The sequence below is a fragment of the Periplaneta americana genome, chromosome 1, assembly GCF_040183065.1.
Source record: "Periplaneta americana isolate PAMFEO1 chromosome 1, P.americana_PAMFEO1_priV1, whole genome shotgun sequence".
Taxonomy (NCBI): domain Eukaryota; kingdom Metazoa; phylum Arthropoda; class Insecta; order Blattodea; family Blattidae; genus Periplaneta; species Periplaneta americana.
In genome coordinates, this window is record NC_091117.1 from 166,810,015 (window position 1) to 166,823,094 (window position 13,080).

At 35.9% G+C, this 13,080-nt stretch overlaps 1 protein-coding gene across 1 annotated transcript in view; it reads right to left on the bottom strand.

Moving 5' to 3' along the window:
- Window positions 1-12,688, bottom strand: part of LOC138694522 (uncharacterized) — a 42,797-nt gene extending 30,109 nt beyond the window's left edge. The window contains exons 1-2 of the mRNA XM_069818367.1: window positions 11,951-12,688; window positions 2,428-2,997 (exon numbers count right to left, since the gene is read on the bottom strand). Coding sequence (XP_069674468.1) covers window positions 2,428-2,997; window positions 11,951-12,613 — 1,233 coding nt within the window. The 5' untranslated portion in view covers window positions 12,614-12,688. The remainder of the gene's footprint in view (window positions 1-2,427; window positions 2,998-11,950) is intronic.
- Between the last annotated feature and the right edge of the window lie 392 nt (window positions 12,689-13,080).

Sequence of the window (13,080 nt, forward strand, 5' to 3'; positions counted from 1 at the left end):
GTATGGGTGAATCCAGAAATGCATATAGAGTGTTAGTTGGGAGGCCAGAGGGAAGAAAACCTTTGGGGAAGCTGAGACGTAGATGGAAGGATAATATTAAAATGGATTTGAGGGAGGTGGGTTATGATGATAGAGACTGGATTAATCTTGCTCATGATAGGGACCTATGGCGGGCTTATGTAAGGGTGGCAATGAACCTCCGGGTTCTCTAAAAGCCAAAGTAATGAAGTAAATTGCAGAAGATATTGATGTTTCTCAGAGTAAAGTTTCGGATGCATTCTGGGAAGTTGTGACTGTGATTCAAGAAAAAGCATGGAATTGAATCCAATTTCCTACGACTACTGCAGTGCTTCAGGCAAGTAAAACTGACATGAATGCTACACTTTACCTCATGCCATTAGGAGGAGGGACGGCATGCACATATTCGTAAAAAAAAAGGACATGAATATGGCAAGGAATACTTGAATAGAAAAGGTGTAGGCCAGCTTTAACATTCAAACTACGTACAATGCAATTGAAAGGTTTACTAGTGTTGATATAAATTGGCCTGGATCAATCCATGAGAGGGCTGTTCGCATTGTTGTGACTGTCAACAGTGTGAACGCATTACTTCTTTAGAATGTAGGTTATGGCAAACAGCTTAAACAGATGCATTACAAAGGAACGTGTTATAATTGAACAATTTTTGATCGGGTGAAATAATTTTTTCAAATATTTAAATTAAAAGTAAGCTTAGCCACAGACTAACTTCGAATGTTGTGTCTTGTATGAGTCTACACAATGTGGCTAAAACATCTTCAAGGTGAGAGCTCTGCAATTCGGGAGGTGCAAGATGTCAGGAAGCAGCAGCAGATGGGTACAGGAAGAAGTGAGTGTTAGATGAGACAAGAAAGAAAGGCTGGGATTGCAAATTTGATTCGAGGCTGTCAGCAGTGAGTAAGTACAGTAGTATCATAGTCAATATTATTTATCACGGAACTTTATGTACTAAAAACCTGAAAATATTCATGCAACTATGAAGTAAAAACTGTTGAAATATGTTCTAAAAATGTTAATATATGCACTAAAGAGTACACTTAAGAGGTCTATTTATTTCAGTAATATGATATAAATGAAAGGAATTTATAGTAATAATTGTCATCAAACCATCATCACTTGTATTAAATCTATTTTTTAATGTATTAATTATTCATTTTAAATAAATGAATGGGTACATATTTTTTAACTTTGTTTACTTTCACGTAATTATTATAATTATTGTAACAGTAAACAACCAACGATTCTTCATACAAACATGCATACACATTAGGCTGTATCGAAAATGGGGGGTTAAATTTTTTTTTTTTTTAGGATCCGAATCATTAATAAGGTTAAAAAGTTGCATTAGGATCTAGTTACCGTGCATACCAAATTTGGAGGCCCTAAACGAAAATTTGATCGAAGCACAAATTTTAACAATTTGGTATTTATGTCCATTATTTTACAGCTCTTTGCGCAATTTAAACTGTAACTCTGAACTTTTCTGTGGATTTAAACTGTGTAATTTGACTAACATTTGACACCTTTTCTTGTGTTTGTTTTTTCCTAGTCCATGAGAAGCCTCTGCAGTATCACAGACTTGTAGGAACATCTGTCCGCAAATTAAAAGACTTTGCTTGCAGCTTTTCATTATGTGCTATAATTCTGTGGTGTTTGGGTAAAGGGAGATAAGTCATAAAAATGAGTTCGGAGATAAATGAAAATTAAACTTGGAACCCTTATTACAAATAATTTTCTACACAAATAAAACACATCAACTGCTAGTATTCTTTGATTTTTGCACACCCACTTGTATAATTTAACTTGTGTGTTCATCTGGGGAACAAAATTCCACCTGGACAAAAAAAATGACATACCCCTTTACCCGAACACCACAGAATTATGCCCGCCCAATTGTGACCTGTGATTCTAAAACTTGACAAGTAGCAAACAACGTAATGCAAATATAGGAAACTGCAGAAATGGAAGTCCTCAGAAAAATAGTAAGAAATGCTTAAGAAAAAATGAAAAATTAGCACATGAGGTAAAAATGTAAAATGATTTGACATATTAGCAAAACAAAGAATAGAACACATATTAGTGGTAAATCACCAAGAATGAGAAGAAAAATTGCACTTGGAAAGAGATGGAACCATAGATTTAACAGGCTGTAAATTTTAATTGTAAAAGAAGAAATTTATAACATGGAACACTCAACTTTACTTCCAAAAAATGCATGTTAAGGATTTTTATCACTCTTAAAAATCCATCATTCTGGAAAAAATTTTATTCCAGTGATTTAAAAGCGAATTTAGAAACCATTGGCCTGCTGAGAATGACATTAATTAAGACATACTGGTACCTACTTCCCTAGCTTCTATAATAACGTAGGCTACACTTAATACTTACGTAAATATCTTGAACATAATCTTGGTATATATTAAATCTGCCATCCAGCCTCCACTTCCTTTGTCTTAACAATGGATAGGATGGCTCACGCTTTTCACAGTAAATAATTCTGTTCCATTGGTTAATTTTTCTAAGAATAGTATCACAATTGTTTGCTCTCGTCAGAAATCTAAAGTACGTAAGTATTGCTTTTCTGCGAACATGCAGTAAATCTGGGTTTTGAAATTTTGTTTCCAGTTGTGAGCAGTGTAAGATTGAAAACTGTCCTATTATGAAACAAGATCCTTCTTCATTATCAGTGTTATATATTACTGTCATGTTGCCAGACATGTTCAAAGCAGTAACCAGTATTTCCATAATTTCAATTCCAAACAATTTCATGTTATTTAAGACAAAAGGATCTTTATATCTGTCATCAAAGTGATCGAAAGATATTTTGTTCAGCTGTATTACGACATTACTTATTCGGCCTACAAGTGGTTTGACTTTTCTTCTTTTAATTCTTTTTATAAGACTTGTGTAGTCTTCTATAGTCTTTCCAGGCATGAAGATCCAAAGACCGGATTCTACCTGTTGAAATATAAACAGAAACTTAATTGTATGTATCATTAATAGTGCTTTGCCTCAGATGGTAGCTTTTAAATTCAGTACTAGTAGTCATGAATTTTATTCCTTGCAATTAAGTGAAAGTTTGTCTCCCTTCTGCAGAGACTTGACTTCAATTTGTCTCATGTTAGTTTACAGTGCATTTATTTCTGGATTTTAAGCATTTAGACTGAATTTGTCCCATAAATTTTAATACTATGTATTTCATCGGTATTCATAAGATTAAGACATCACGTCGAAATATTGGGAAGCATGAAGAAGAATGACTTCATTGTTAAGTCAAGAGCATTAGATACATACAAATAATGATTAAGGAGTTTGATGGTTTTTTTTAGTAAGTTATTTTACGACGCTTTATCAACAGCTTAGGTTATTTAGCGTCTGAATGAGATAAAGGTGATAATGCCGGTGAAATGAGTCCGGGGTCCAACACCGAAAGTTACCCAGCATTTGCTCACATTGGGTTGAGGGAAAACCCCGGAAAAAACCTCAACCAGGTAACTTGCCCCGACCGGGAATCGAACCCGGGCGACCTGGTTTCACGGCTAGACGCGCTAACCATTACTCCACAGGTATGGACAGTTTGATGGTGAGGATTTTTGAACACAGACTGTGTTGTACCGGTTACCTGTACTAAGGCTGGGTGCACACAGAATCGGATGCAGTGCGGCTCTTCACGATGCCTCGCAACAGCTTAACACAGTCCGCTCACGATAACTGAACTGCTGACTGTAAGGGTTTGGAAAGCTGGCTTAGATAGAAAATGGTGTCAATGAATGAGAACTATCTATATCAGAAATTTTATTGTATTTGGTTATTATTTCTTAAGGATGCCTAATACGCCTGAAAATCTATACAACTGAAAGCATCTTAAAATTAAATACTGTATACACATCAAAAAAAGTTTTATATATATTATGTATATTATTTTAATGTACCGAAGTACATATGATATTTCCATGCAGATATTCTGCGTCATCATACGATGAAAGAGTAATGGAACGGAGAAAAATTCTCCCCGGCGCTGGGATTTGAACCCGGATTTTCAGCTCTACGTGCTGATGCTTTATCCACTAAGCCACACCGGATACCACCCCGGCGTCGGACAGAATCGTCTCAGATTAAGCTCCAACTCTTGGGTTCCATCTAGTGGCCGCTCTCTGCACTACGTCATAGATGTCTATGAACGTAGGACCGAAGTCCACACATGTGCTGAGGTGCACTCGTTATGAGTGACTAGTTGGCCGGGATCCGACGGAATAAGCGCCGTCTTAAATCACGAAGTGATTTACGTATATCATATATATATATTATTTTAATGTACCGAAGTACATATGATATTTCCATGCAGATATTCTGCGTCATCATACGATGAAAGAGTAATGGAACGGAGAGAATTTTCCTGTGCCTGTTTTCTTGATGTACGGATTAAATTATTGTTTATTTTTATGATAATATTGTTTTATGTCTCTACTGTAAAAAATGGAAAATGTTCTATACAGCGTTGTTCGGGGGCGTACTTCAATTGTTACAGATTACGTATTTTCTTTCACATTATCAACTTTTTTCCTTGCTTCAATAACATTTTACATAGTTCATTACTGTTGTTATTGCATCAATAACTACCGGTACAATATGCATGATAATAATAATAATAATAATAATAATAATAATTTATTTTGGATGCAATATCAATCATAATCTTTTGTTGTTTCCTATGTAATTGCAATTCAGTTTGGGGGTACTGAGATAAAAAAAATGTATTTACGGGGGTTTGCTAGCAAAGAACATTGAATACCACTGATCTACACCATTTCATTTATCACCTCACTTTATGCAACATTAAATAAATAAAACCGTAGACCCATTTTGAGTAAATCAGCAATTTGTGCTTTTCAATAAAAGACCATTCATTTTTTTCTAAAGTTGTATATTTTACACATCATTCTTAGGTAAATGACTGGTATATATTAATATGGAGAAAATCTATTACGGAAAATAGATGTAGTGAGGAATAATGTACAGTGTGTCCCCAGAAACATTCCATGATTATAAACATGTATACTAGGTAATGTTGCTGTAGATAATCATATTTAAATTAAACTAGTGACATTAAAAAGAGAAAAACAAATATTTTTATTACCTCACACAGACACTCAATGTGGCTTTCACATGTGACATTGCAGACATCAAGCCGACTCATGTCACACATACTTCAATATATTACTGGAATGGACTCTGGACTTGATGACGGCAGTGATACAAAGTTGCAGCTCTTGCAGAGTTTGAGATAATGAAGGTATGTAGACAAAATTCTTCATGTAACCCCATAAAAAAAGTCACAGATGGTCAAGTCACGGAATCTCAGTGGCCACTTGCAGATGACTATCTTGGTTTCCAATCCATCTTCTTCCAAGTTGTTCATTCAGAACTTTCTGAACATCGAAATGCCAGTGATAAAGTACTCCATCTTGTTGGAAAAGAAATTCGTTGTCTTCTTCTTCTTCTTCTTCTTCTTCTTCTTCTTCCAATTGTGGAAACAGTCACTCATTGAGCATATCAACATAATTCATATTGATACAATGTCCTCTTGAAAGAAAAATGGGCCATACATTTTCTGTTTCGATACGGCACAAAACAGGGGAGTAACATTCAACCTCCAAAATGAAATGTGGATTCTCGCTCCCCAAATCCTAACATTAAGCGTCTTTACTTTCTACTGATGTGGAATTTTGCTGACAGGTCTTCATCATCCTCCATTAGTGTCAATAAATGTTCACAGAAAGCAAGTCTTTTGCAGGGTTATCAGGTTTCAACTTATGCAACTATGATGAAAGAGTAATGGAACGGAGAAAAATTCTCTTCGGCGCCGGGATTTGAACCCGGGTTTTCAGCTCTACGTGCTGATGCTTTATCCACTAAGCCACATCGGATTCCACCCCGGCGTCGGAAGAATCGTCGATTCTTATGCAACTATGTTCCTGTCGATTCGCCATATCTTTCTAAATGGTGCACAATTCACACTGAGTTGAAATGTAAACATTCACACCATTTAACATAGTTTGCTTCTACCCAACAATGCCACAATGACAAGCGAAAGAGCAGGAACAGCATTATTTTTTTATGGTACCATCTATTATTTTCTGCTAATAATTACAATTGTTTATTGTTTATTATTTATTGTTAATAAAATAACATTGACAGAAATACAATCTTAGTTCTTCCCTGAAGGAGTAAAAAACTCGTGCTCAGAGAGATATCTAAACACAAAGATAAACACAAAGATAATTTTTTGACACAAACTGGGTCAAGAAAAAAAAAATTTACAGGAATAAATTAAATTTAAAAATACAATTTCAATTTTAACAATTTAAGTCATACAAATACATATACATATTAAATCAATATATATTCTTTAAAAATTAAATTCCTAACGCTATTTTTGAAATTCCTGATACTAAAATTTTCCAAATTTGGGTATTTATCAATTATTTTATTGTATAACCTTGGACCAAAGTAGGTACCATGGCTCAGAGCTGTGCTTGTGAAACACTTTGGTTCCTCTAGTCGTATAAAATCGGATCTTTTAGTTCCATATTTATGATGATACAATTTGAATTTATTACGGTTTTTATGTATGAAGATTAATAAGGCAATATAATAAATCTGTTTAATTTTCAAAACATTAAAATCAGTAAACAAAAGCTCAGATGAGTAATCAATTGGTTTATTAAGGCATATTTTAATAATTCTTTTCTGAATAAGTATTAATGGAGTGAGATTAGAATTACAAGCATTTCCCCACTCTAAAATTCCATACTGGAGAATGAATTGAAATAAAGCTAAATAAATGAGACGTAAAATATTAATTGGTAAATATACCGAAGTATAACAAAGATATAAATTGTTTTACATAATCTATTGGATAAATATGTAATATATTTGTTCCATCGTAAGTGTTGGTCGATCATAATGCCTAAATACTTAACTTCTGAGGATTCGGTTAATATGGGACATTCACAATTTTGAGAAGAACAATCTGAATGATGAATTTTGAGCCTAAAGGAAGATTGAGGAGATTGAAGACCACTGGACCTTAGTGAAAATGGAACAACAGTTGTTTTGGATGTGTTTAAGGAAAGAGCGTTTAAATCAAACCACTCTTTAATTGCCTGTAATCCATTATTCGCATTAATATAAGTGCCATCCCAAGACTGTTCACCAAAAAGAATTACGGTATCATCCGCATATGAATATATAACCCCATTATATTTGCGTAAATCTGTTAATAACAAATCATTTATATAAATCAATTACACATCTCATGAAATTCTTCGAGCCGTTCTTTCTAATGGCATTGGTATGAGTTTCGTAATAGACATAGTTACAAAATTATAGCAGTTTACAATCACGGAATGTTTCTGTGGACACAGTTGTACTACTCATATTATGACTGTGCTGTGAATATCGTTTGCAATTATATGAATTGCTGCAGAAGTGAAGTGAAGGAACTTTCAAAGGTATTTTTGAAGAAGCCATAAAAATTATAGGAAATGGACCTCATTCGAATATAACTAACGAGGAAAAAATCACAGTACAGAAAGGTTTGTAGGTCCGTTAAAAGAACATACAAGGCGTGTTCTTAAAGTAAGTTCCGTTTTCAATTATAGCCGTCGCATCGCTGCAATCGTTATTTTGCGCATGCGTGTCTTCTTCTTCAGTTCTCAGGCAAGCTGTGCATGCAGTTTCCGAGCTTCAGTCCGTGTGTGTGGTTATTGTGATAGTTGAAATGTTTAAAGTGATTGAGCACCCCACCAACTGTGAGATGCGGTCTGTTATCCGTTTCTTGAATGCGAGAAACATCAAACCAGCTGACATTCATTGTCAACTTTGTGAGGTGTATGGTGATGATGCCACTAGTGATGGAATGGTCAGGAGATGGGTTAGGAAGTTTAACGAGGGCCGCGTCTCTGTGCATAACGAGCAGCGTACCGGTCGGCCATCTTTGATCAATGACGATTTGGTGCATGCTGTCGATGAAAAAATTCATGAGGACAGGAGGTTCACAATTTCTTCGCTTTCCTTGAATTTTCCACAAATGTCGCAGTGTGTTCTCTACAAAATTGTAATAGATCGATTACGATATCGAAAATTGTGCTCACAATGGGTACCCAAGTTGCTAACCGAGGAACACACAACTAAACGAGCTTCCAGTGCGTTGAGCTTTCTCACGTTACAGTGAGCAAGGCGATGAGTTTCTTGACCATATCGTGACAGGTGACGAGACTTGGGTGTCTCACATGACACCTGAATCGAAGCAGCAGTCCATGGAATGGAGGCACACTGCATCGCCAAGGAAAAAGAAATTCAAACAAACCATGTCAACACGCAAGATCATGTGCACTGTTTTTTGGGACAGAAAAGGAGTCCTACTCATCGAATTCTTGCCTCGGGGTGAAACCATTAATAGAGAAACCTATTGTCAGACCTTGAAGAAGCTCCATCGCGCAATTCAGAACAAGAGACGTGGGATGCTGACTGACTGAGTTGTGTTGCTTCATGACAACACTCGGCCACACACAGCTCGTGACACCCAAAATCTCATCTCGAAATTTGGCTGGGAACAAATTGACCATCCCCCCTACAGCCCGGATTTGGCTCCGAGTGACTTTCATCTCTTCATACACCTCAAGAAGTTCTTCAGTGGTCAACGTTTTGATGGTGATGATGAAGTGAAAACAGCAGTGCGGGAGTGGTTCACATCGCAGGCGAGCGAATTCTGCAATGAAGGGATAGAAAGACTTGTGCCACAACTCGATAAATGCCTCAATAATGGTGGAGATTATGTTGAGAAGTAATTGAAGTGTGGGGAATACAATGCAACAAAAATGGTTTGTAAATATCTTCCCGTTTACTTACTACACCCTTTTGGAACTTACTTTAAGAACACTCCTCGTATTTCGAATTCTGCTGAAACTTACTGCAAACTGGAGTAGACCTACGGTACTATTTTATTATTGACATTTCACTTATTTAGTATGAATAAAAGATTTGATCTAGTAGGACTCTGAAAACCGAATATCCTGGACAAATTGTTATTAGGAGATGGAAATGGAATAGATGCCACGAAGTAATAGGGCTACATTGGAAATTGATATGGAGCTTAAAATTTTCAAAACAATATCCAATCCTTGAAGTACTGGAGGAGTAGTTGAGTCTTCAGAGAAATGGTATGGAAAGTCAGATGCGTGTCTTTAATATCTCAGTAAATAACTTTATTATTTTGTACTGTCTTGATGTCATTAGATTTCTGTTTAGATTGGTTTACTACTTCGGGATTATCTTCAATACATGTTAAGTGAATACTAGTAACTTCGTTCCTTTAATCTAGACAAATGTTCAAGAATGTGGAAGGGTTGTTTAGAATCATTCTAGTTATACCCAGGCCTATATTTTTGCATGGGCTCACGCTTAGGGCAGCAAATTCATGGAGGTGGCAAAATTTTGAGAAAATTTTGAAATATAGAGCTGAAAATAAATGTTCGATATTTTCCTACTTTGCAATTGCCTGCTTTAGCTAGGTAGTTAGATAGTAGCATATTGTGAAATTGTTGTTACCACTTTTTTTTTTACTGTCTGGCACAGAAGATGAATTACAGTATTCTATTCACCATCTTAATAATATTGCAGAAGATAGAAGATTTTAACATGTAAATCTCAAAAACAAGAACAAAGGTCATGGCCTATCAAGGAAAATTACTATCAGAAGCAAAATTTGTATTAACAATTAATTATTGGAATAAATTAACTCGTTTAAATATTTAGGTTATACATTATCATATCTTGAAGAATGAGATTTAATACTCAAAATTCGGAAGTATAACAGATCCCTCAGTATTATCAACCAAGTTTTCAGAACAACGAAGGTTAAAAACACACAAGAAAGTGTATTATAAACTATGTTGAATCTTTCGTACACTACTTTTAACACTTGAATATAAATAATTGATTATATGGCGATCTTACTCGTGTTAATTATGTAAGCATGTGCAGCTTACAGCTGTTTCGGTGCTATTCAACACCTCTGAGGTAGGCTCTGAGGATGGTGTCGAATAGCACCGAAACAGCTGTAAGCCGCACATGCTCACATAATTAACACGAATAAGATCGCCATATAACCAATTATTTATATTATAAAGTTTTGGCAAGACCCACTCTCTGTTGTGGCAGTGAAGCCTGGCCATATGAATCCAAGATGAAAGGTGCATAACATCTGCTGAAACGATATTTTTGAGAAGAACTGCTGGATACAATCTTTTAGATTACAAACGAAATGAAGCAATAGTTAATGAATTTAAAATAATCCCTATAGCTGAATATCTCTGTGACTGTAGACAAAATTGGTTTCAACACGTCACTAGAGTGCAATGTTCCAAGATACTGAAACAGATGCTCCTGTACAGAATTAGAGAAGCCTGTGGGTCTCTCTGCTGTGCTGAAGTGCAATGACGGCTCAGAACATTGTTTAGCACAGGGTGGCGTATATTTTGAACACTTACCGTACTATGAAGAATGTAAGTACGTACATAAAGAACATACAGCACATCTCAGAAGATACCATTTTCGTTGTTTTGTAAGTAAACAATAAAAGTTAGAAAAAAAAAGTTTCAGTAAAAGTTGTTTCTTTTTAAAAGTAGTTTCCAATGGTACCTTCAGTGACTCATGTTTTCATTTGAAATTTCGAAATTGACCACAGGTACCCCTACTTCCAGTTTGTTACGGGAACTGGTACTACCGTCAATCGATTCTTTATATAGGTTTCAGTTATCAAATTTTTTTTTATGAACAACCAGTATCATATAGTTTTCGAGAAAAAAGGCTGATACGGGTGATCTGAAACACCCAGTATAATTTTGTTGAAAGTTAACCTATGGAAAAATACGATCATAATAACTGGTTCGAACTTTAGGAACAATTATAGGTAAAGCTGGTACTCGATGATTTTTCTTTTATTATCCGATTACTTGAGGTAATGAAGTAACGCGCAGAAACTTGTGTAGCCTATTGCTTTGCCATCTTTGAAACTAATCGTAGCAAGCCATGAGAAGATGATCTGCATCACACTAGAGTAATGGTGATGGTGGTGGTGATTAATGGAGAAATGGTGGACTGATGGTAGAAGAAATGGAAGTACTCCACGAATATCTATCCCAGAAGCTTTTCCATCCATTATAAATTCACTTGGATTCGCCAGTATTCGAATGCGAGGTAACCATGCAGCTACCAGTGTGGCTCTTCGCTCTGATGTATGTATGTTTATTCAGCAGTCCGAAGACTGGTTGGAACCTCATGAGTGACACCAATAAGGCATCACTAATAAGGCAACTAAGCCAGGGGATAATGGAGGACGGGACCAGTTCCTTTCTTCCCACTCCATTGCATACATTGCTGACTATTATCAGTGCATTTCGAACTGGCGGCTCAAGGTCAAGTAATGGACTGCATATGCCACGTGTGCTTACCCCAGTCCGGGACCATTTCTCCTCAATTAAAGTCAGCTGGGACAGCCGGAATTATTAGTGCTTCAGTTCACAGTTTTCAGTTCAGTGACTCGTTCGTGGTTTGTACTTTTGTGCGTTTGTATGTTAACTTGAGCCGCTAGTTTGAAATGCACAGATAATAGTACCGTAACATATTCCATTAATAAGACGCAAGATGATGATGATATTGTTGTTTAGTCAATTGTCCGAAGACACCATCAAGGCATCACTCATGAGGCAACAATAATTTGTTCTCTGACTCATATTATCAAGTGAGATGTAGCTACTGATATGGACTTTTAATTGACTTGTCAATGTTCCAATAGTGGCCGTAGTGGCGAATTAAATATGATGAAAGAAGTTAAACTATAGCCTACCTGTCTAGCACAAGCTGCTCGCAGCATTAGCAGCTCAGACTCTAGGATTTTGTAAACGCAGACCGTCAGGCAATGCTCCCTCACTCCATAGTCACCACGGGTTTCCACTTCCATTATGGCCTTCTGGAGCCGGAGCCTAACATTCTTGAATTCTAGTCGCAGAATGCGTTTCGCCACAGCTTGGAAAGTGCGACACGTGAGTTGTATGTTGTCTGAGATTTCGCTTAAACTCAAATTCCAGAAGATTTTCTCAAGGGCTATTTCAGGTAAGGACTGTATATTATGAGCACACTGGACGTACTTGTTTTTCCCTTTTTTTACCTTTTTCAGACTTTTAGATTTTTCTTCAACCGGTAATTGTTCTGGTTGTTCGGTGCTATTGTCTAAATTTCCCAGTGTTAATTTGTTCCCAAAATAGGCCAATGAGCAATATGATGTAGGCCTATCTTTACTCTTCGAAATATTAAAGCTCTCGTTTTTATCTCCTCCACCAAGAAGTTCATTTCCATTAAACAACGTTGTCGGCCCATTATTACCCAACTTTCTCTGTAATTCTAACTCATTCGTTTTGCTAACATTACTGGGCATTCTTCCATTTCCCTTATCGATTAGATCTTCTATTTCATTGTACGTCAAATATGAATTTTCATTATTAAATTCCATTACAGTTTTTCTAAGGATACAAACGCGCTATTTAATTTCAAATCGTGATGTTTTTCTTCAATATGGTGCTTTGGTAGAAACAATCGCCATTCATGAGAATTATCGCGAACTGTTTTATGGTTTTAATAAATTATACGCTCTGTTCTTGGACGCTTTCTTTGTCATAACTGCTTTAACAATGATCTTTCATATCTTATTGAACATTGTTATTGGTATTAAATAAAAAAGTTCTTCGTGATATCTACTTAGGTTTTAAATAAACGTTTGATTTAAGTAATCTTTTCTTGCAATTTTCTTAAACATTAAATAGTTCCAAAATAACGTTATTCATGTGTGACATTTTAAAATACCGTACAGTACGGTATAGCCTATAAGTACAGAAACTTAAACATTTAACGTAAGTTGACATGATCGCTTTTTCAACTAATACTCTTATATCCATAGAGACGCTCTACACTAAAAATTAC